This window comes from Lepidochelys kempii, chromosome 27 (genome assembly GCF_965140265.1).
Source record: "Lepidochelys kempii isolate rLepKem1 chromosome 27, rLepKem1.hap2, whole genome shotgun sequence".
NCBI classification, from domain to species: Eukaryota; Metazoa; Chordata; order Testudines; family Cheloniidae; genus Lepidochelys; species Lepidochelys kempii.
Genome location: NC_133282.1, coordinates 9393738 through 9417774, shown reverse-complemented (window position 1 = coordinate 9417774; position 24037 = coordinate 9393738). Strand labels below are relative to the sequence as shown.

General features: G+C 46.0%; 2 protein-coding genes across 6 annotated transcripts in view; both read right to left on the bottom strand.

The window, feature by feature from the left end:
- The window catches only part of METTL2A (methyltransferase 2A, tRNA N3-cytidine), a 30185-nt gene extending 20868 nt beyond the window's left edge, over positions 1-9317 (bottom strand). For all 5 annotated transcript variants that reach the window (XM_073326034.1, XM_073326036.1, XM_073326032.1 and 2 more), the window contains exons 1-3: positions 9161-9317; positions 7159-7250; positions 864-1243 (exon numbers count right to left, since the gene is read on the bottom strand). In XM_073326034.1, the coding sequence (XP_073182135.1) occupies positions 864-1243; positions 7159-7250; positions 9161-9276 (588 nt within the window). In that variant the 5' untranslated portion in view covers positions 9277-9317. The remainder of the gene's footprint in view (positions 1-863; positions 1244-7158; positions 7251-9160) is intronic.
- A 1446-nt stretch (positions 9318-10763) lies between these two features.
- Positions 10764-21014, bottom strand: EFCAB3 (EF-hand calcium binding domain 3). Its single transcript, XM_073325510.1, has 7 exons — positions 20861-21014; positions 18917-18988; positions 18064-18190; positions 16448-16659; positions 14220-14404; positions 12695-12817; positions 10764-11217 (listed from the first exon to the last, which is right to left on the bottom strand). Exons 1-7 carry the CDS (start codon positions 21012-21014, stop codon positions 10924-10926), a joined length of 1167 nt encoding a protein of 388 aa, XP_073181611.1. The 3' UTR covers positions 10764-10923.
- Positions 21015-24037: the final 3023 nt, after the last annotated feature.

The window sequence follows — 24037 nt, the reverse complement described above, 5'->3', positions numbered from 1 at the left end:
GATAGTAATAACTTGCATTTTGAATCTCAGAAGGCCTCAGTGTGGGACACAGTCAGATACGGATCCCTTTGAGAACTAGTTGGTCACAAAGACCAATCTGAACCAAAACCCAACAGGTTTAATTCAGTTCAAAGTTTTCCTCTTTGTTTTTAACACCCTCCACTGAGCTGCTCCAGTCCATCTCACATCTGTGGTCCTCTCTCTATCCTCCCACACCCCACTTGTTATGGGGGTTTTTTGCTTTCCTCTGCAGCATGTGGGTACAAATCACTTGTCAGGATTATCTGGGCATATCTCATTTAATCATTTCTCTGCCATTACAGGGGTCTTGGACAATCCTATTCTCTGCCTGTGGCACATAACAGTTTAGTCTCCTGTGGGCTGTAATACTTTGGTCTAATTTTGGTTGTTGGGTTTATTGTACAGGTGCTGGGTAATGCTAGTGGTCTGTGGAATATGGGGACGGGAGTCAAATGAGATGATCTGGTGGTCCCTTCTGGCCTCAAACTCTGTGACTATGTCTATTCCTTTGCTTAGTCTCATTACTGCTGGTACAAGAGCCTTCTCCTCTGCAGCAACCTTCCTGAATCTTTCCCTCATATCAAATTTCAGCTGAAAATTAAGCTCTCTCCTTGCCTATGTTACAGCTTCTCTCCTATTATTCATTTCTGTAAAGAGCTTTGGGATAGATATGTAAGAAAGACGGTCGGTTCTGTATGTAAAGTTGTGTTGGCTGCAGGATTTGGTGAGGCTGTACACGACGACATGTTAGTTTGAAGTCTGTCACCTTCGTGAACAAAGATTCTGACGGCAAGTTTGATTCACTTGGGAAAGATGCTGTTTCTCTCACTCACTGACGTTACCTCTAGTATACGGTAAGTGGCAGAGGATCCTGGGAAGTCACCATCACTTAGTTTCAGGTCACCCAACTTCAGTATTCCTTCTCCATCTGTGTCAAGTCTGTTGATGATATTACTACTGTCTTTCATCAAGTCCAATTGATGATGCTCTTGTGTTCTGGTTTCCAATGAACAAAGACCATTTTCACAGCTCCCCCGCCCGGTGTTTCTGGGTTTTCTGGTGCAACCATCTTTGTATGCAGAAGCTTCAGGTTGACTTAGGTTCTGGTTTGGTGCCAGTTCAGGAAATTCAGTGAATAGCCAGTGTCTGTCCTTGAAGAAGCCATTTTCATGGATTTTATAGAAATCATTCCAGTATTCATTAGCATTGAGCTCATATTCATCTGTAAACAAAGACACAGAAGAAAGGTCAACAGAAGACAAGTCAAAGTTCTTAGCTTGCAATCAGTTTAATCAAACAGGGGTCACAAGCTCCATGCTGTATTTAGCAACTTATTTAAGAATTAGGCTTATTCATCAAGGAGCATCCTGATTTGAGTCTAATTGCCTTGCATGAGGAGCGATCAGCCCTCTCCCCAGCTATGACATCACACTACCTCATTAGGAATAAAAAAGGAAGGTGTTTGTGAAAGAAGTTGTTTGTCTTTCTAGCTGGATTTTCTCTGCACTGAAATAGAAAAGGCCTATTTGTCGAGAACTGATAAAGAACCTCTGGGTCCTATTCCCTGTCACTTCCACGGACTCTCTCTGGGACCTGAAGAAAGTCATTTAGGGCCTCACCCCTGAGAAGTACTAAGCACCTACTACTGCCAGTGAAATCAATGCGAGATGAAGGTGCTTAGTATATTTTGGGATCAGGCCTTTTAGCTTCCCATCTGAAAAATGGGGTAGTACTCAGCTACCTCATAGAGGTTGTGCAAGGCTTGGGTAGTATTTGTAGCATGCTTTGAAATTGTGTGAAATTACAAACATTATTATAACTTAGTCTTACGGCCAGCACAGGACTGCTCCCAGTATTTTATTTTCCAGTGTTTTGTGCAATTTAGAGCATCAGACATTTCTGAGATTACAGACAGGAAAAGAAGACTAAGGGAAATGTCTGCTCCCCCATGCAGCCAAGAAACCTTAGTGGGGAGTGTTATCACTTGCAGATTCTAATCTCTCAGACCTCCTGGATCAATTTAATAAAATGAGTAACACAATACTGAGCAAGAGCAGGAAGAACTCCTCTCTATTGCGGATGTGAAGTGGAGGTGATTGAGTTAGTTTCTAATGGGATCAGAAATGGCCTGAAAATTTCCATGACATGACTGCACAGATTTCAGATACCTAATACCGTTCTTGGAGCTGCTTCCTCTCTTGGGAAATGAACTCAGCATGAGGAACTGATTAGCATCTTCCAAATGTGGTGAGCCTCTCTCTCAAGTGAGGTTTTGGCATGAGAAGTCCTGGCCTATTGTGCTGGGAAGAGATAACTAATTTCAGTGCCCTTATGCTGCTGATCAACTTGTAAGTGTTATGGCTGAGGGCCACAGACTCCAACTGCATTTCAACAACATGCAAGCCCTTAAACAACTTTGGACAGTGACTTGTTATTTACTGAACTCAGAAAATTCACCTACGATTATGATTACTCACCCTCTTCTACAGTTCTCACTCTATTTCTCTACCACCCACCAAGGATAGAAGGCTTAAGCAGGGGCATCCATTAAAATTGGAGTTACTCTTGAGCCAGCCTGCGACACAGAAAATTAAGCTGGAATCTCCCTAACTGTATAAGAGGGGTCTGAAGGAGGATAAAGAAAAGAAGGCTGGAAATGTCTGGGGAGAAATGCAGTCTCAGTCTAAAAGAAGGCTTCGGCAATGGAAAAAAAAATTGTTTTGGCAAAGAATTGAAAAGTCAGTTCTGGGTGTATTTTTAGCAGGATTTATCTTGAAGCACAAACTACTAAATATAAAAATAATCCCTCTAACTTTATCTTAGTTATAAGGGCCTCAAAGAGCCATGTCCTCAGATCCAAGTCAAGAGAGATTTTAACATCTGACAGGTTTAACCAAAACCTCATGCTGTGATCCAATCAGATCTCAAACGAAGCAGATTCAAGCCTATTCAGTGTTAACACGGGAGACAAAGACCACTAAAGTTCCAGAGGAAGTGGTATTGTTGATTCAGTAGCTGGTGGTTTTTCCTGAGCTCCATGGAACCAATGCCTTAATGTGGAGGCAAGGAAGTACAGTGCTAGTGGTGCCATCTTTCAGATGAGAAAACATGAGGTACTGATAAAATTCCACATGTTCATACACGTAGGGGAAGATAACCTTGGTATCTTGGCAAGGTTGCAACTTGGCGATCTACATTCTAATTACCTACATCAGTGGCTCTCAACCTTTCCAGACTACTGTACCCCTTTCAGGAGTCTGATTTGTCCTGCGTATCCCCAAGCTCCACCTCACTTAAAAACTACTTGCTTACAAAATCAGCCATAAAAATACAAAAGTGTCACAGCATGCTATCACTGAAAAATTGCTGACTTTCTCATTTTTACCATATAATTATAAAATCAATTGGAATATAAATATTGTACTTACATTTCAGTATATAGTATATAGAGCCATATAAATGAGTCACTGTCTGTACGAAATTTTAGTCTGTACTGACTTCGCTGGTGCTTTTTGTGTAGCCTGTTGTAAAACTAGGCAAATATATAGATGAGTTGGTGTAACCCCTAGAAGACGTCTGAATACCCCAAGGGGTACTTGTACGCCTGGTTGAGAACCTCTCACCTAAATGCCTCCCGTGATAGCCACTGCATGAGATACTATGCATTTCCTGTCCTGAAGAATAACGCAGTAGTGCTGTGCATTACTGGACAGAGGTTATTTTCTATCCCAGAGGTGTGGTGGTCCTTCTAGCAGTCCTGTATAAAGCCTTACCTACCTCAGAGATGTTGTGGCACTTACTGTTTGTAAAACAACAAAGACCTCATATCAGTGCAGACTATTAGTAGAAGCGTAAGAACAAGAAATCAAGGACCAGCTGATAAGTATCACTCACAAAATAGATTTTACGTCCAGAAAGATCCATTATAATCATCTAATTTGACGTTTTCCCAGCATGGCCCAATGAACTTCACCCATAATTCCTGCTTCAAGATCAGGAATATTAAAAATATTCCCTTTAGTCAGAACTCTAGTATGAGACGACGTCCATGTGTGAGCTGGATTCCTGCAGATCTCTTTCCTTGGTTGGAAGTCCTGATCTCTCTGCTCTTCCTTGTGAGGACAACCCCCAAAGTCCAGCCCATACTCACCCTTTCACACGATAGGAATCGCCTGGATGAAATGTGTCCCCAAACAAAAATTAATGGCCACAGAAGATGAGGAGAGAATCAGAGACTCCATGGACACAATGAATTATTGTCTCCAAAGGGAAAGAGTGGAAGTCACACTGCTTTTTCCATGCCCCAGCTAGTTAATACCCTTTCCCAGACACCCTCCCCTCTCCTTCAAAATAAATTCTGAAGGCCCACCTTCGACAAGATACTGCAGCTGTAACGACTAATATCCAGCTTTGCATTGTACTGCTCTGTAGTGTAGCTACCCATGCTTTAGATCACAAGAGCTTCAGCAGGGATTCCATTCTGTCTAGAATACCACTACGGAGTACCATACACTGAATTATAGCAGTATATTAAGTCCCACAGAGGTGCCAGAGTTACCATCTCTCCTCTACTCTAGGAGTAAGCAAAGCTAGTGGATAGTTTTCTCGTATTCTCTAATGGCCTGATTTTCAAATGAACTCAGCATGTTGGATATCACAATTGCTGCTGCTGGGTACTGAGCACTTTTGAGAATCTAGACCCAAGCGTTTAGGAGGGTCAATCTTAGCCATAGTAAAAAGCCTGCTACTGTGAACACAATGGAATGCTACATGGAAAGGGCCTGAATAGCCCCATCCGAAATCGCATTTTTGCCTTACAGATGTAATAGACTCATGCTCCTTTAATTTTAATTAAAGAAGAAAGTCCAGCTCGATACCCAGGAGCAGCCTTCTGTAGAAATACCAACATAGACTATTCCTATTTAGCTACATCCAAGTGTGAGGTGGGATATAACAAGTAACATCAACCAAATCCCTAGTCTTGCTCTTGAGAGAAAGATATAGCAGAGGACAGCAGAGAGTAGGAGTAGGAGAGGAAAGGAGAGGAGTAGGAAAGGAAAGGTGCTGGGTGAACTTTAGAGCAGCTTTAACCAAAACATTAGCTGCAGAGCTATGCTTCTCCAGCTTGATTCAGATTTTATAACTACTGTGAGTTTAAGTGATGGATACGCCAATATCTCCTGCACCAAGGTCTGAGCAAGTGAAGGGAATTTGAAAGAACCAGCTTGGAACTTTAGTACCACACTGATTAGGCCTCAACTAGACTATTGTGTCCAGTTCGGGGTGCCACATTTCAGGAAAGATTTGGAGAAAGTCCAGAGAAGAGCAACAAAAATGATTAAAGGTCTACAAAGCATGATCTATGAGGGAAGATTGAATAAACCGGGTTTGTTTAGGCTGGAGAAGAGAAGACTGAGGGGGGACATAACAGTCTTCAAGTATGTAAAAGATTCTTACAAGGAGAAGGGAGAAAAATTGTTCTTGTTAATCTTTGAGGATAGGACAAGAGGCAATGGGCTTAAATTGAAATAAGTGCAGTTTAGATGGGACATTAGGAAAAATGTCCTAACAGGGTAATTAAGCACTGGAATAAATTGCCTAGGGAGGCTGTGGAATCTCTGTCATTAGAGATTTTTAAGAGTAGGTTGGACAGACACCTGTTAGGGATGGTCTAGATCAGAGGTGGGCAAACTACGGCCCGCAGGCCACATCCGGCCCGCAGGACCGTCCTGCCCGGTCCTTGAGCTCCTGGCTGGGGAGGCTAGTCCCCGGCCCCTCCCCTGCTGTTCCCTCTCCCCCACAGCCACACCACCACTGCTCTGGCCCAAGTGGGCAGAGGTCCCAGGGAGTGGTTGGATGGGGTGGAGGTGGGGGGCGGTCAGGGGACGGGGAACAGGGAGGGTTGGGAGTGGAGTCCTGGGGGGCCTGTCAGAGGGCAGGGATGTGGATAGGGGTTGGGGCAGTCAGGGGACAAGGAGCAGAGGGGTTGGATGGGTTCGGGGTTCTGAGGGGGGCAGTCAGGGGGTGGGAAGTGGGAGGTGGCGGATAGGAGGAGGGGCCAGGCTGTTTGGGGAGGCACAACCTTCCCTACCCGGCCCTCTGTACAGTTTCACAACCGCGATGTGGCCCTCGGTCCAAAAAGTTTGCCCACCCCTAGTCTAGATAGTGCTTGGTCCTGCCTTGAGTGCAGGGGACTGGACTAGAAGACCTCATGAGATCCCTTCCAATCCTATGATTTGATGCCAATCATTCAATGCATGATCTTGGATAAACTAACATTTTTCTTAGTCTCTGTTTCAACTATTACCATTAACTTAATGCAGATAAATATGGGTACCTCTAATACTGCCTATAGCTTAACAGGAGAAAAACTGAGTTTATTTCACAAGCAACATATCATGATGCAAGGAACTTGAAGATTAAATGTTAGAAGTCATTAAGCTGCTAGACAGATAGACAGCCATGAAGGCAGAACAGAATCAGAACAGAAGTCTAGAACAGAATCAGCCCCTTGCCCTTCTCCCAGTGGAGAAGTTTGTTTATATGATCTATGGCATTTCCTATTAATACATAAAACATCAACAAGGGAGTTCAAGGCCAAAGTGATCCTCCCAGCCAAGATCACTTAAAGTCACATCTTCTTGTCAACCGTCTAAATGGGCCATCTTGATTATCACTACAAAAGCTTTTTTCTCCTGCTGATAATAGCTCATCTTAACTAATTAGCCTCTCACAGTTTGTATAGCAACTTCCAACTTATCTGTATGTATATATCTTCTTACTATAGGTTCCTTTCTATGCATCCGATGAAGTGGGCTATAGCCCACAAAAGCTTATGCTCTAATAAATTTGTTAGTCTCTAAGGTGCCACAAGTACTCCTGTTCTTTTTGCAGATACAGACTAACACGGCTGCTACTCTGAAACCTATCATTAAAGTCTAATGGGATGAGTTATGGGAAAAGTTCTAAAGGCATCTAGTGGCACATACTAAACAGACCCTGAGTCTTTAAAATCAGCAGTTTTGAAAAATTTTGGGGGGGAATAAATGAAGATGAATCTTTGTTTTTGGCTAGAATAGTCAGCTATTGTATTGATACGTCAAGATTTGTAAGAAATAGAGTGACATCTAGAAGTACCTTGTTTGTCTTGTGGAACAAGCTGCCTGCTGTTCTCTTGAACTTTGTTCCTTGCACTGGCTTCCTGCTCTTCAGACCATTCTACATTATCCCTGTTAGGAAAAATAAAATAAGCTACTTAGCTAGGAAGGTATCAGAAGAGTAGCCGTGTTAGTCTGGATCTGTAAAAGCGGCAAAGAGTCTTGTGGCACCTTATAGACTAACAGACATTATTGCCACAGGACTCTTTGCCGCTTTAGCTAGGAAGGTTAAGATGGCGGGGGAGAGGGGAGCTGCTGGCAGTGCAACAGCATTTCAATATCTGGTAAATTAAGAACCAAAACCACTCTTAATAAGCAAACAAAGGGAGGGAATTAGACGGCTCACTGAACTGGTAATAATAGGATTTTCATCTGTAGGTCTCCAATTCAACTCTGGGCCAGTTAGGTAGTGATCTAAAGCTGATCACATAACATGTGATGGCTGTTCAGAGGTGTATGTGAATGGTTTTGGATGCCCATCCAGTTTCAATGGACACAAATCCACACCACAAAATCACTATCACATTTGATACAAATAGGCACCCTTTATTGACAAAGCAGACAATACTCCTGTCATGTACTAAATTGCTTTAATTCATACACAGATTTAATATTGAACAATATGCATGAATACCCTAGAGATAGCACTGGATACAGGGAAACTTTCAGATGTTAAAAACATGTTGACAGTTTCAATGTGCATACACAGCTGCGCAGGCATTAAAGTAAGTGATAATTTAAAAAGAGCGAAGCAAGATGATGCAAAGGAGACAGGACAAAGAAATGTAGGGGCCTAGCAGAATTATTCAGGACCTAAAATGGGTTATTCTTTCAATACTATTTGATAGAGACAAAAGACTTAAAGAAACAGAACAGTAGATCCCTAAGAATGCCTCATTTCTGGAAACAGGAAATTGAGGATTTACATTTATGAAGCGCTTTTGAGTCACATAATCCAAAACTGGATCACCAAGTAGGGTAATCAGACAGCAAATGTAAAAAAATTGGGACGGGGGTCGAGGGTAATAGGCGCTTATATAAGAAAAAGACCCCAAAATCAGGACTATCCCTATAAAATCAGGACATCTGGTCACCCTACCATCAAGTGAGGAGGGAGACGGGTTGTGCAGTTGGAGAGAAGGAACAGTTCCCATCAGGGGTGCTTGGTTCCCCTGGGGCAGGATGGTCTGCACGGAAAGGCGGGTGGGGGCTTGGTTCCCCTGGGGCCGAGGGGGGAGAACTGTGCGCACGTGGAAAGGGGGGCAGTTCTCCCAGTTTCGCAGGATGCCCCTCGAGGCTGGGGGGAGGGGTCAGGCTGCGCATGGGGGGTGTCAGTGCCCACCAGGCTGGGGGAGGTTGCGTGTGTGTGGGGGGGTGTTTGTGCCGCCCCCCCGGGGCTGCGTGAGTACACAGAGGAGTGGATCATTGCCCCTCAGGGCTGGGGGTTGTCAGTGCCCCTGGGGCTGGAGATCTGGTTGCGTGTGGTGAGGGGTCGGTGCCCCCCAGGCTGGGGGAGTCTGCGCAAGTGCACAGAGGGGGGATCGGTACCCCTCGGGGCTGGGGGTCGGGCTGCACGTGGGGGGTGTCAGTGCCCACTGGGCCGGGGGAGGTTGTGCGTGGGGGGAGGCTGTGTGAGCGCACAGAGGAGTGGATCATTGTCTCTCTGGACTGGGGGTCGTTTGGTGTCTCCAGGGCTGGGGGGTGCTGTGTGCAGGGGATGTCAGTGACCCCCAAGGGCTGGGGGAGTCTGCGCAAGTGCACAGACGGGGGGGATCAGTACCCCTCGGGGCTGGGGGGGCGCTGCCGGCAGGAGGGTGTCTGCGCCCCCCGGGGCTGGGGGTCGGGCTGCGCGTGGTGGGGGGTGGGTGCCCCCCGGGCAGGGGGAAGCTGCTCGCAGAAAGGGGGGGTCTTTCCCCCCAGGGCGGCTGTCTCGGCTCGGCCCACCCCGAGGGCGGCTCTCGGGGCGGCGGGGGTCCCCTCACCAGGCGTTGTGCTGGAAGAGCCGGCTCGGGTCGGTCAGAAAGCGGCTCCCGAACGGCTGCCTCCTCCCAGGGGCCGCCGCCGCCGCCTCTTCCTCCGGCCCGCTGGGCGCCGCCATGACAGGCTCCGCGACCCGGAACCGGAACCCGCCGCCTGACCCGCGCCGTCCGACCGGAGAGAGAACTACCTTGGCCAGCAGGCGGCCTGGGAAGGGCGGGAACAGCGGGCCCCGCCCGCCCTCGCGCCAGTTCCCGCCCGCCGCCTGCGCGCGCACGTGCCGGGCCCCGGGCGGGGGCTCAGCCCCGCGAGCAGTGAGGTCGCCGCCCACCCGTGTCATGTGTCCCACGTGGGGCAAGGGGTGCTAGGGGCCCGTCCCACCCAGAGCAGTGGGGTCACCCAGCCCGCGTCGCACAGCCTTTGGTTTCAGGGAGCAGGGGCCCGGCTGCTCCTTTTCCCCCCATGTGACAGCTGCACTGACAGAGCAGGCGACATACCGTTCTCCCCCAGGCGGGCAGGCACACATTTAATTAACGCTTTGTTTTTTAACGAGCACCATCAGCCTGGACACACGTGTCCTCTGGAAGGGTGGCTGAAGCATGAAGGGACATGTGAATCTTCAGTGCATCTGGAACGTAAACAGCTTGCAACCTTGGCTACAACAGTGTCATGCAAATGCCTGTGCTCGCTGTCAGGGGCCATTGTAAACAAGAAGCAAGCAGCATTGTCTCCTGCAGCTGTAACCAAACTTCTTTGTCTGAGCGATTGGCTGAACAAGAAGTAGGACTGAGTGGACTTGTACGCGCTAACGTTTTACATTGTTTTGTTTTTGAGTCCGTGTTATGTAACAAAAAAATCTACATTTGTAAGTTTCACTTTCATGATAAAGAGATTGCACTACAGTACTTGGAGGTTTCAGAGTAGCAGCCGTGTTAGTCTGTATTCGCAAAAAGAAAAGGAGGACTTGTGGCACCTTAGAGACTAACCAGTTTATTTGAGCACGAGCTTTCGTGAGCTAGCTGTAGCTCACGAAAGCTCATGCTCAAATAAACTGGTTAGTCTCTAAGGTGCCACAAGTACTCCTTTTCTTTTTGCGAGTACTTGGAGGTGAACTGAAAAATACTGTTTCTTTTGTTTATCATTTTTACACTGCAAATATTAGTAATAAAAATAATAGAAAGTGAGCACTGTATGCTTTATTCTGCGTTGTAATTGAAATTGATATATTCAAAAATGTAGAAAAACTATTTAATAAATTTCAATTGGTATTCTATTAACAGTGAAATTGATTGCAATTAATTTTTTTAAATTGCAGTTAATTTTTTGAGTTAATCACGATTAATTGACAGCCCTGGTCATCAGTCATTGAATCCCCTACAGCTTCCCTCCCTCTGAGGTAGGTGTGAGCCCCACTTCAGAGATGGGAAAACCAAGGAACAGAAAGTCAGTGGCAGAGCTAGGAATAGAATAGAGGAATCTTGACACCCTACCCCCAAATCTATCCTCTTGTGTAACCCCTATAGTGATATTCCTGAATTCAGTGATTGTTACAGAGAAAGAGCTGAGACCGATAGAAGAAAAACATGTTTCTCTTTTAATTCTCATTGTATTAGCCAGTATGCAAAGGGGAAACGGTTCTCTTTCCTAACCTCGGACAGTCTGACCTATGTAAGAGCCTGAGACTGTTATAGGGGAAAAGAATGGGGTGGGGAGGATGATAGTAGTCAACAGTGATATTAAGAAAATGGAGCAGCATGGCTCTTTCTTCTCATTTCCTTTCTTTTCCTTTCCTTATCCCACCCTTTACTTCGCTGTCATCAGAGCAGGCTGAGGAATGTTCTCTGCGGTACAGTTTGTTATCGTAGAGCTGAAGTTCGTTAGGTGTCACCAGCTCCTGGTGAGTGTTCCACGACCAGGAGTAGGTGGAGAAAGTGTGGTAGAAACTGTGGTTCCCTGACTCCAGCCCAATCTGGCCACCATGCAACCTCCGCCACAGTCTTAGCATCCTGTTCCTCTCCTTGAGTGCCATCCCCTGCTTGTACATTTCAGTTACCCTCTTCACCTATGGAGAAGAGATGGAGGTTGAAATAGGCTGCAGAATAGCATGGAGCCAGATCTTTACCCAAATGGAAACCGGCTACTGCAGAAGTCTCACAGATGGGAAGTGTGAGGTTGTCAAAAAAAGATCCTGGATGCCCTTTATCAAGCACTGACGGCAATTAGATGCCAGTAAATATCACCAATTTATGTAACTGAAAGATTAACTGACTTATTTATTATTATCCCTTTGGTTTCACACTTCATGCAATTCTTTGAAATTACTAAGAAGTAATACAGATCCTTAGTTAAAATCCTTTCACCAGAAAGTTAATTGTATGGGTTACACCTTGTAACTACACTGGAACTTCAGTGTAACTACAGTCACTGTATTATAAAGGGTTGTGCATATACCCCAGTTCTTACAATATTTCTAAGGTCCCCATCCCCTTGCTTCTGTATCTAAGTGGTAATATCCAAATGTAGTTGTACTTGCTGCTCCTAACTCTTGCATATGCCTCTGGGAGAGGAGGAATTGTTGCCAGGAGACAATCAGGGTGGAACAGGGGTATGGAGAACCAGCAACCCAGTAATTTGTACTATCTGAGTTACTGACAATCATTCATTTCTGTAGCACCTTTTGTCTCAAAGGGCTTCAAAGCACCACTGAAATGCAGCCACCTTTGCGGGTAGAGGGCAGCAATCAGTCTGATAAGTTGCGAACAATTTGAGGGGAGGGAAGTCAAATAGACTGAGTCAGCTCCTCTAACTGTTACAGAAAATAGCAGATGGAATCTTTAATGTCCATGCAGAGCAGTGAGGACCTCAGGGCCAGAGTTTCCAATCTGAGTACTTAAAATTAAGTCCCTATAAAAGTGGTCTGATTTTCAGAGATGCTGAGCACCTCGCATGTCCAGCAATTTCAGTGGCAGAGGATTTGCTTACATCAGGTCTGAATTTGTTCCATATACTAAGCAGCTTTATATTTCAACAAGCAAAACTCCAGAGAGACATTGCTTATTCTCTGTCTGGAAGGAGTCAGATTGACGGCACTGGGAGCTGAAGTCCTTTCTCTATAGCTTGGGCAGTATGGCAATGCAAACATCCGTATGCTGCCCCTCACTCGTGTCTCAGCCCTACCTTGACGGGATGGCTGCTAGGTGAAAGGGTAGTATTAGGTGGCCACAGCCATCTCCTTTGACCTCCGAAAAGGAGAACAATGAGGCCAGCTGGGATGGATGCTGGTTCATGTGATGTGGCCCCACTTCACCAGCACTGAACTCTTTTTATAAAGGCCACAAAATAGCCATCTTTTCATCGCTAGCAACCCAGTCGGCATCCAAACTAGTGCCCTGGTGATGAAAGGGACCCCATAGGCCCTTCCTAATGCCTTGTGTTTGATTGGCGAGGATCTGATGGAGTGTAAAACTGGTTATCTCCTAAAATACCAGAGACAAAGGAGGGAGGAATTCTTTGGAAGGGGTGGTAGACTTCATACTCACATCTAGTCGTATCTCACGCAGGTCTTCTATAGTCAAACGGTGTTGCCTCTCCATCAAGTGAGGGCTGAGACTAAGGGCATTTTTCCGGTCTCTGAAGGAAGCAGGAAGTTTGAACGCAGTTCCCTGATTGAAAAAGACAGAAAGAGAGGCTTTACCAATGGTCCATCAAGACAGGCCTCTTGCTTCAGGCAGTGGCTGTGACCTACTGCTTTCAGGGACAACAAAACCCTCTCTACTGCACCTGGCCAATTGTTTAGTGTATCACATTTGGGGAAATCCCTTCCTGCAGCAGCCAGGCTGAAGTATGAGATCTGATTAGCTCTAGCTCAGCAATGCAAGGGTACCAGAGCATATGTACAAGGCAAAATTCTCCTCTCAGTTACACTGGTATAAATCCAGACTAAATCCATTGACGTCAATGGGGTTACTAGTCTAGATTTACACTGCAATATACAAGAGCAGGGTTTGGCCCTATCTACTTCCAGTACTGCTATGCTCCAGTACTGTCCCCAAGAGGAGGGAGCACAGCCTGCTGCTTGGAAAAGATCTTTCAGTGTTGTCATGCACAGCCATGATTTCCCATCAGCTGTCCACATGTCTCAGGGTGTGTGTTGCAGAGGATAACAGAGAAAGTAGACATCCTCAGTAAGTGTCTTGTGTGGTCTGGGTCACTTGATCATATCTTGAGATTGGGAAGTGAGAAACCAAGGCTGTTTTGTGGGACGGACAGCCGGCTGTTCTCTTCTGCATTCGTGGCAGGGTTCATTCCTTTAATCATCCCATCAAGACAACCCATCAGGTTATCATGTTATCATATATTCTTTATATCTGTGGCAGATGGGAACATGGGGGAATTCAGACAGACTCTCCTGCCTCAAATCTTTTAGGACAGGAATCGAACCCACACCCTTTTCAGCCAGCCTAATATGTTTAAGAGAAATCAAGGGTATTTGCTTCCCTGTAAAAGTGTATCCTGTCTTACCTGGAATAGTCACCCAGAGGTATCAGGCTTTCTGGGCTGCAAAGGGGAGAGCTATTCTATCCATTATATCTCTGGTGCCAGATATACAATGCCAGATTTACAAACCACCAGAATTCCCCACTTTATCTAATCTCGAACATATATATAGCCACAGTATGCCAGCTGCACCAACTGCAGGGTAAACTACACAGTACTCATAGATTAATTTCAAGAACATTTCTGGGAACAATTTTCTGTTGGCCGTATTCAGTGATGACTCTAAAAAGGTCTAAAAGGAAGTTAAGTTTGTGTAATTTACACTTCCTTCCGTCACCCTCAATGTGTATATTACATCACCTTAGACAACTCCAGGCTTACGCAGAGTCATGCCCCATTGACATCATTGAATTTGACCCACTTAGTCCAAGGGAATGTAAGTGTTGAAAGGATGTGTGCTAACCCCACACATTTCAATGGGGAAGAGTCTACAGCACAACAACTCAGACTTGACTTGCCCTTGTGCGTCATCTGTTATTACATAGATTAACTGCTTCCTTATCTTACCTCGCGCAGCCAGTTTCTTTTACGGAAAAAGTGGTTTTCAAACGATGATATAGGCTCTTTCCTTCTCTGCATCTCCAGCTTCTGTAAGTCTTTTTTTGGCTTCGGTACTGTCATTCCATCCCGGTTGGGAAGCAATGGGAAGATGGGTACCTGAGCATAAGGACTGTCGGAGGGGACAGTGCTTGCTAGCAAAGGGGCAAAGAAAACAACGGATATCACTTATTGGACACAGTACCCACCATCTGTTTTCTAGCCTTTGGCTCTTCCCATTCTATGACCAATCCAACCAAGGCAGGACTACACACATTCTGAGATCTCCCCTATTCACTTTTTCTCCTTTTTTTGTACCTTACTTTCCGTAAAACACATTGAAAATATGAGCCAGTAGCCTCTGATTTTGGGTGCCCAACTTTACAGATCTAGTACCTAATTTTCAGAAATGTTGAGCCCCCACTATTCCAGCTGTAGGCAAAGAGTTGTGGGTGCTCAGGACCTCTGAATAATCAACCCACAAGCATCTAAAGTTGGGAAACCATAAATGGAGACATCCAAATTAGAGGCCACCTCTGAAAGTCTTAGCCATAGGTCCTAAGAACTGGAGATGGACTCCTTGGTAGCCCATGAGCTATTATACACTGAGCAGCCACCAAGAAGAACTAAGCAGTTATTTAAGGTTCCTTTGGGCTAAGTGGTGTGTTGGAATTATTGTTTACGCAGGATATTATCATGAATTCCTTTATTAAATCCAGAGGCTGAAAGGTATTTATACAACTGCTCTAAACATGCCTACAAAGCCTGAATAATAAGCAATTTACTACATCCAAACAGTAACAAAACATTTATAAGCATTTGATCAAGATACTTACAAATGGGCTAAACACCCAAGGGTGCTTAGATGCATATTGGTTCGCTCCGATGTGGGCAGGTAGTATTAGCAACGAACCCTTGAAGAGTTTACTTTTTTGTACCCTTTAACAAACGAGTGATGTCATTGCCAATTACTGACTTCAGGTAAAAGCCAACTGGAGACAGTTCACCCTTATTTCCAGTCTTAATCCAGACAAGATTACAACCTCCTTTCTCCCCAAGGCCTTTCCTCCTTATCTCTTCCCCTCCTTCTTGCTGACACACAGGTTTTCCTTTGTATCTGGGTTAACATAGGCCCTGTTTTTTGAGATAACACTGGTGTGTGCGGTGAGAAGGGCCATGTTGGCTCTTTTTGAAACAGATTCTCTTTGTCTTATTAAAACCAGTCACCCGTACTGGTCAGAAGCCTTTTTAGAGACTTCCCCTTATCTCATTAGTTATCCTTTGAACCAGACGGCCTCCCTACTTCATTCCTACGGGCCTTATAACTCTTTACTTTCAAGACCTTTCTTTACAACCCCTATTTCTTTAACCAAACTTAAGCTAACTTTAATTCTCCCATTTTATGTTTATTCTACATGGTGACCATTCTGATAATGCATGTGTCAACGATTTCATTCCTCATGTAAGAAAGGAGATCTACACAATTTATTGTGAGTGACTTCCCATTTTGGTGCCATCAATGGGTGGCATCTGGGAGAGACTATTTTTTTTTTTAATCAATCAAGAAAGAAGCAAATCTAAAGAGCGCAGAGGCATACTCAAGCCCCACTGAAGGGGGAACTACGTTCAAGGTGCCCTGTGCAGCTCAGAGAACAGATGATCGTATTTTGATCATTTGAAAGGTGTCAGTCTGGTGATTCACAGGGGTGGAGCTTATTTTGTAGGTGGAGCCTGGAAGAGTTCCCCCCCCCATTTGATTTCTCATCGAATAAGTGATCTGGAACTGGCAAATCTGGGTTCTAGTCCTGGCTTGGAGGCATCCCAAATCAGTGGCCACTTCTATAAATCTGAAGTGATTTGCCCAAGATCACCCAATGAGTCTGTGGCACAGCTGGGAAGAGAACCCAGGAGTCCTGCACTTTCACTACAAGATTATGCTTCCTCCTGTCACTCATGTCTTTGTGCAGTCCCCAGAGGAGTCCAAGCAGTGTCTATTTTGCGTGGGTGCAGGTAGCAAAAAAATGTTTGCTAACCTAGGCCCTGATCCAAAGCCCAAAAGTCCAGTAGGGAGAGGGGACTTAGGATGCTGCAGTGAATAGCAGTGACGCCCAAATGGGCCTTCTGCCTCTTTGGGAATTTCAGTGGAGGTGCCACTCAGACACACAAACACAAGTGGCTGAGCCACGTGCAGTCCTTACCCCTGAGGGTTTCCACATAGGCTTCCAGCTCTTTGTCATTCATCACTGAGATGCGGGCAGCACCTGCAAAGGCAGACATAGGAGTGACTTTGCCTCTCTGAGGAGTCGGGGCTTTTTTGAGCGTGTGGAGTCCCTTCCCATGATCCATTAAGTTGCCAGCATCTATCCAGGCCCGCTTGCCAGTGGACGCCAGGAACTTCTGCCGGTAGTAACTAGAAGACAAAAGATGGCGCAGTGTCACCAAACACTCTGCACACAGGACAGCTATAACCAGTGAACAGCCCTTTTCGCCTTCTTTAAAGGGGGCTAGCAAAGGGGAATGGAGCTTGTGTCCTTTTCCTGCTTTATGTTGCATAGAGGAGGCTGGGGAGGATTTGAAACTTTTTTTTTCCTATTTTTAATTTTTTTTAACTTTAGCATAAATTCAGCTCTTACGTCTCCTTGGAGACTCTGTGGACAGCTGGAGAACTGGTCGGATTATGGTACCTGCAATATCTAGAAACAGAATCCTGATTCACCATGAGAAGGAAGGGATTTCTACTCAGATAGATTAACGCTCTTTGGATCCCATTGGGATACCCTGGTGCAGGCTGAATAGCACTGTACCCTGCTGATTTCTGTTAAGACTGCTCATGGCGGAAGAGACGGTTCATTGAGAGGACGAGTAACCGAGTCTAGCGCCCTTGTTTTTCCAAAGCATCTTAAAACACTTGGGAGAAGGGCTCTCTGTCTTAAGGATTCAGCTCCCCGCCCTGCTAATAAGGGCAGAGAAAGCTCTGAGATCATACCTCCAAGTCCTCCAACCAGACCCGCACAGGCAAGACTTGAAAACCGTACTCCTAAAGGGTGAAAAAATCCTTTCTAGGCCTTCTCTACCCATCATAAGGAAGCAAACCACAGCACCTCTTTTTCTTTGCAGGTCACCTTTAAAGATAGGTTGCCGATCCTGATTTAGCCTGGAGGTCGGCCCCCGCTACCCACAGCTTTCCTTCACACAGCCTGCAGCCATCCTCATCTTTCATACCCTGGAAAGGTGTAGCTTGCCAAGGAGAATCCGGCAGACAACGCTCCAGCTTGATGCAAGCAGCCAGACTGGGAGGCTTAGGCACTGTTCTGGAGGTAAGGTCATAAGGGCTACGTAGAGAAGAGGGATATGCTTTTTGGTGTGTGCCATATGGCAGATAGAACAGGTGTGTTTTTGTTCTCCAGGGGGCAGCGGGGGGGAGGTATGAAATATATCTACAGGGCCCTGTTTTGTCCTCATTTATATGGCTGCCCTGGCCTACACAGGTACACTGCTCACTTATGTGCCTAAAGAACTGGGGCCAGATTTACAAAGGTATTTAGGTACGGAAAGATGCAGATAACCACTACTGTAAATTCCACTAGGTGCCTAAGTGAGTTAGAGGCCTAATTCCCATTGACTTCCAATCAAGTTAGGGACCTAACTCACCTAGGTGCTTTTGTTAACCCCATTAGGTGCCTAGCTGCATTTTTAGGTGCCTAAATACTTTTGTAAGTCTGGCCCTGGGCCTGCTGTTTGAGTCTGCCGAGCCTATGAAATGGAGATCTCCTTTCCCCTCTTTGGAGACCTTGCTAGAGCTTTTAGCACTCACCTGACTATTTCAAGCATGGCCTTCCTTGGCAGAGCCGACATTTCCACCAGCTTTGACAGGACCTCAAAGAACAGGATTCCTGAGGCGTCGACGGAATCAAGGTCCTCCATGCTGCCTTTCTCGGGGGCTGGGGAGGAGATGCATGTCAATCAGAGCGCCCACCCCACCAACCCATCTTCCTCAGAGACCCCAGTCAGCACCAGGAACCTCCAACAACATTTTGTCTGAGCAAGTATGGTGTATGCGTGTGTGGGAGCATGTCTCCTGCCTGGTGCACTGGGGCAAGTGCTAGCAAGGGGTACTTCTCACGGCCCTCTCCCATCGCCCAAGGAAGCACAGTATCTCCAGACAATGCTGCTCCCCTACGCTTTGGAAGAGGCAGATTTGGTCCTGGTATTCCAGCCAGAGAGACTCAGATTGAGTATGTGGAGCACAGCCTGGCTATCTGAACCCTGCTTATAGGCCCCAGGGTCCCTGGGCTCCCCGTCATCACTCCCCTTTCCTGGTGATTCCTCCTCATGAGCCAGGCTACCTTGGGGAGTTCTGCCAGTGCCTGCACCCTTCTCTGTGCCCACAGGCCCCTCAGCATGGAGCTCAGCAGCTGCCTCCTCCCCTGAGCTGGATGGTCAAGGCTTTGTACAGCTGTTTCGAATGGGGGCCTGCTGTGCGCGAGCTCGTTCTTTGTGGGACCCCAGATGCTGATGTCCGAGTCCACATCACGTGAACTCCCAATTGCCCCAAGGTTCAGGAAACACCAATGCCTCTATGCAAGTGGGATTTTCTGGCCACACACTAACATCGCCGGGGGGACCGTGGCCAATCCCATTGGCTGGGCCCGGTTCACCGCACTCACCTATAGCCTGGATGAAGCGCTTGTTGTCGCTGATAATGGTCAGAAAATCAGAGAAGTTCACCTTCCCATTTCCTGCAAGGTAAACAGCATTTCCCACTGATCAAGCACCTTTCACCCCAGGGACAGGGTAGTGATGGGCCTACTCCAGGCCAGGTTGGCTACAACCACCTTCCCCTGAGTGCTGGTGGAGAAGGGGCTCTGTTGCTAAGATCCACGCTAGACAAGTGCATAATAATACCTCCCTCACTCGGTTGGTTGTCATCAGCATGGGTCTGTCTAAGTTCTGAGGCCATGCTGCTCAAGAGAGCCTGTGTCAGAGAGTGATAGCTAGGTCCCTACCAAATTTACAACCATGAAAAACATGTCGCGGACCATGAAATCCGGTCTCCCCCCCATGAAATCTGACTTCTGCACTGCTGCTGGCAGCGGATCTGCCTTCAGAGCTGGGCTCCCGGCCAGCAGCCGCCGCTCTGCAGCTGGCCGGCTCTGAGGGCAGCGCTGCAGCCAGCAGCAGCGCAGAGGTAAGTGTAGCAGTACTGCAACCCCCCCCCCACAATAATCTTGTGAAACCCACCCACCCACAACCCCTTTTGGGGGCAGGATCCCTATAATTACAACACTGTGAAATTTCAGATTTAAATAGCTGAAATTATGAAATTTACTATTTTTAAAATCCTATGACCGTGAAATTGACCAAAATGGACCGTGAATTTGGTAGGGCCCATAATGATAGCTGTATGGCTGGCCTGCTTCTGACCTGTGTGCATGGGAGGGGGAGGGCTGTGGGGGGGGGAGGACTACAAGAGAAGAAAACCTTACTTAGTGAATCCCAGTTTGAAACCAAAGGGGCCAATACATTTTGGGCCCAAATGTGGCTTTAAGCCACTGGCTGCATTGGAAAGGGCTGAGGAGGGTATGAGGGTATGTATGAGTCTGTGTTGTCACAGAGAGGACACAAGGGGACTTGCTTTGGATGCTTGCTGAGGGAGGTGTCCTTTAGCTTGGCTGGCAGAGGGGCAGTTCTGGGAGCAGAAAGACTGGGGTTCTAGTCTGGGCTCCTTGTGTGTGTGTGAGTGATGTGTGCTAATGTCAGGGCAGCCCAAGGAAGAATTCTTGTGGACTCAGCCAGGATTCCTCTTGAGGGAGCAGCCACAGCTGCAGGGCAAACTCCCATCACCCATTCACATGGTGCCCTTCACAGAGCTGCCTAATGAAGAGGCGGGCATAGTCCCATCCTCCCTTGGCCCCTACCCCTTTGAATCAGCATGTTGTCAGTCTCGTGCACTCCCTGCCCATCCTGGAGCTAGCCCTGTGCACAGCTGCCCCCACCTGCCCACCACTTTGCCCATTTCCCCTGCAAGAGCCCTGCTTTCACACTGAGTTGGTCTCTCACTTTGTAACAGACCGGGCCCTCCACTGCTCCAGCTGGAGTTAGCAAAAACCTCTGCCAGACAGCAAGCGATGGACCCCCTCATCCCAATGCCCAGGGCCCAGAGGTCAGGATGTTGTGGCACCTTTAACTCTCTCAGCTCCTGGTTTTCGAGGCTTTGAGATCTCACCCTTGATGTAGCCTTAATGTGCTTTCTTTGTACTCCCTACAGGAGTCACGTTCTGTAACCAGGTGCAGGAGATGATGAGTTAAAGGCACGCGGAAGAGCTGGTGCAAGTTCCCAGCTTGTCACAGACTCGCTGGGTTGCCTCTGGCAAATCACCAAATGCCGACCTAATCCTTCCTTCCTCTTACCCTCTATCTTGCCTATTTAGACTGCAAACTCCCCAGGGCAGGGACTGCTTCATGTGACATGTAGGAAGAGTGTCTAGCACCACACCCTGCTCTCCCCCAGTGCCAGGAGTTTCAAGGGAGCACAACACCACACACTCACAAACACAGACCCTTGGAATGTACCACTGTGGGCTAAACCAGGGATGATTGTGTACACTCACCATCCATATCAGCATATGACAGCTCATCGTAGGCCTCTTGTTCGGTTAAACTAATCCCCAGCTTCTTTGCAGTCGTCTCCAAGCCTTCTAGGTCAATACTGCCATCTACGTCCCTACTGAAGAAACTATAGGCCTGGTGGAAAGCTGTGGGCATGTAGGGAAAGTACCACCAGTTACGTCAGGTGGGATGTACGAACTTCATGTACTATGCTCTTTGGAAACCAAGGGACATAATGCCTAGGGTTGTTTTTTTTTATGCCAACACAAAGATTCTACCCAGGTCAATGAAACAATATGGTAAGAGAATCATGAAACCAGAGGAAAGGCAGGAGGATCTTGTGGTTATGGGACTCATGTGACCTGGGTTCAGCTCCTGGCTCTGCCACAGGTTTCCTGTGTGAATTCAGGCAAGTCACTTATTCCCCCTGTGCCTTAGTCCCCTATCTGCAAAAGAGGGAGTGACACTTCCTTTTAGGGCTGTCGATTAATCGCAGTTAACTCACACAATTAATTCAAAAAATTAAAATTAAAATTAAAAAAATTAATCACGGTTAATTGCAGTTTTAATCACTCTGTTAAACAATAGAATGCCAATTGAAATTTATTAAATAGTTTTAGATGTTTTTCTACGTTTTCAAATATATTGATTTCAATTACAACACAGAATACAAAGTATATAGTGTTCACTTTATATTTTTTTATTACAAATATTTGCTCTGGGAAAATGACAAACAAAAGAAATAATATTTTTAAATTCACCTCATACAAGTACTGTAGTGCAATCTCTGCAACTTACAAATGCAGATTTTTTTGTTACATAACTGCATTAAAACCCAAAACAATATAAAACTTTAGAGCCTACAAGTCCACTCAGTCCTACTTCTTGTTCAGCCAACTGCTAAGACAAACAAGTTTGTTTTACATTTATGGGAGATAATGCTGCCCGCTTCTAATTTACAATGTCACCTGAAACTGAGAACAGGCATTCACGTGGCACTTTTGTAGCTGGAATTGCAAAGTATTTACTTGCCAGATATGCTAAACATTTGTATGCCCCTTCATGCTTAGGCCACCATTCCAGAGGACATGCTTCCATGGTGATGACGCTCATTAAAAAAATAATGCATTAATTAAATTGGTGACTGAACTCCGTGGGGGAGAATTGTATGTCTCCTGCTCTGTTTTACCCACATTCTGCCATATATTTCACGTTATAGCAGTCTCAGATGATGTTCATTTTAAGAATACTTTCACTGCAGATTTGACAAAACTTAAAGAAAGCACCAATGTGAGATTTCTAAAGATAGCTACAGCACTCGACCCAATGTTTAAGAATCTGAAGTACCTTCCAAAATCTGAGAGGGACGAGGTGTGGAGCATGCTTTCAAAAGTCTTAAAAGAGCAACACTCTGATGCTGAAACTACAGATCCTGAACCACTAAAAAAGAAAATCAACCTTCTGCTGGTGGCATCGGACTCAGATGATGAAAATGAACATGCGTCGGTGCGCACTGCTTTGGATCATTATCGAGCAGAACCCATCATCAGCATGGACACATGTCCTCTGGAATGGTGGTTGAAGCATGAAGGGACATATGAATCTTTAGCGCATCTGGCATGTAAAAATCTTGCGATGCTGGCTACAACAGTGCCATGCGAATGCTTGTTCTCACTTTCAGGTGACACTGTAAATAAGAAGGGGGCAGCATTATGTCCTGAAAGTGTAAACAAACTTGTTTGTCTGAATGATTGACTGAACAAGAAGTAGGACTGAGTAGATTTGTAGGCTCTAAAGTTTTACATTGCATTAAAAAATAAAACCATTTTTTGTACATAATTCTACATTTCTAAGTTGCACTTTCACGATAAAGAGATTGCACTACAGAATTTGTATGAGGTGAATTGAAAAATATTGTTTCTTTTGTTTTTTTTACAGTGCAAGTGAGCACTGTACACTTTGTATTCTGTGTTGTCATTGAAATCAATATATTTGAAAATGTAGAAAACACCCAAAAATATTTAAATAAATGGTATTCTATTATTGTTTAACAGTGCGATTAATCATGCAATTCATCACAATTACTTTTTTAAATTGCACGAATAATCACAATGAATTTTTTTAATCGCTTGACAGCCCTATTTCCTTTGTCTGTCTGGTCAGCTGAGATTGTAAGGTGTTTGGGCCAGGGATTGGGTATGTACAATGTCCAGAGGGACCTAGACAAATTGGAGGATTGGGCCAAAAGAAATCTGATGAGGTTCAATAAGGATAAGTGCAGAGTCCTGCACTTAGGACGGAAGAACCCAATGCACAGCTACAGACTAGGGACTGAATGGCTCGGCAGCAGTTCTGCGGAAAAGGACGTAGGGGTGACAGTGGACGAGAAGCTGGATATGAGTCAGCAGTGTGCCCTTGTTGCCAAGAAGGCCAATGGCATTTTGGGATGTATAAGTAGGGGCACAGCGAGCAGATCAAGGGATGTGATCGTTCCCCTCTATTCGACATTGGTGAGGCCTCATCTGGAGTACTGTGTCCAGTTTTGGGCCCCACACTACAAGAAGGATGTGGATTGGAGAGATTCCAGCGAAGGGCAACAAAAATGATTAGGGGTCTGGAACACATGACTTATGAGGAGAGGCGGAGGGAACTGGGATTGTTTAGTCTGCAGAAGAGAAGAATGAGAGGGGATTTGATAGCTGCTTTCAACTACCTGAGAGGTGGTTCCAGAGAGGATGGTTCTAGACTATTCTCAGTGGTAGAAGAGGACAGGACAAGGAGTAATGGTCTCAAGTTTCAGTGGGGGAGGTTTAGGTTGGATATTAGGAAAACCTTCTTCATTAGGAGGGTGGTGAAACACTGGAATGCATTATCTAGGGAGGTGGTAGAATCTCCTTCCTTAGAAGTTTTTAAGGTCAGGCTTGACAAAGCCCTGGCTGGATGATTTAATTGGGGATTGGTCCTGCTTTGAGCAGGGGGTTGGACTAGATGACCTCCTGAGGTCCCTTCCAACCTTGATATTCTATGATTCTATGATTCCAGCACAAGGGGGCCCTGACCTCAGGTGGGGGCTGTCCCCACAGTTGCTACTGTAGTAGAAAAAATAAAGATCTAACAAGCTAAAAAATAAACCTTGAACAGTCTTTTTGTCAACCTGCCTTTCAAAGTGAAAGACAGAT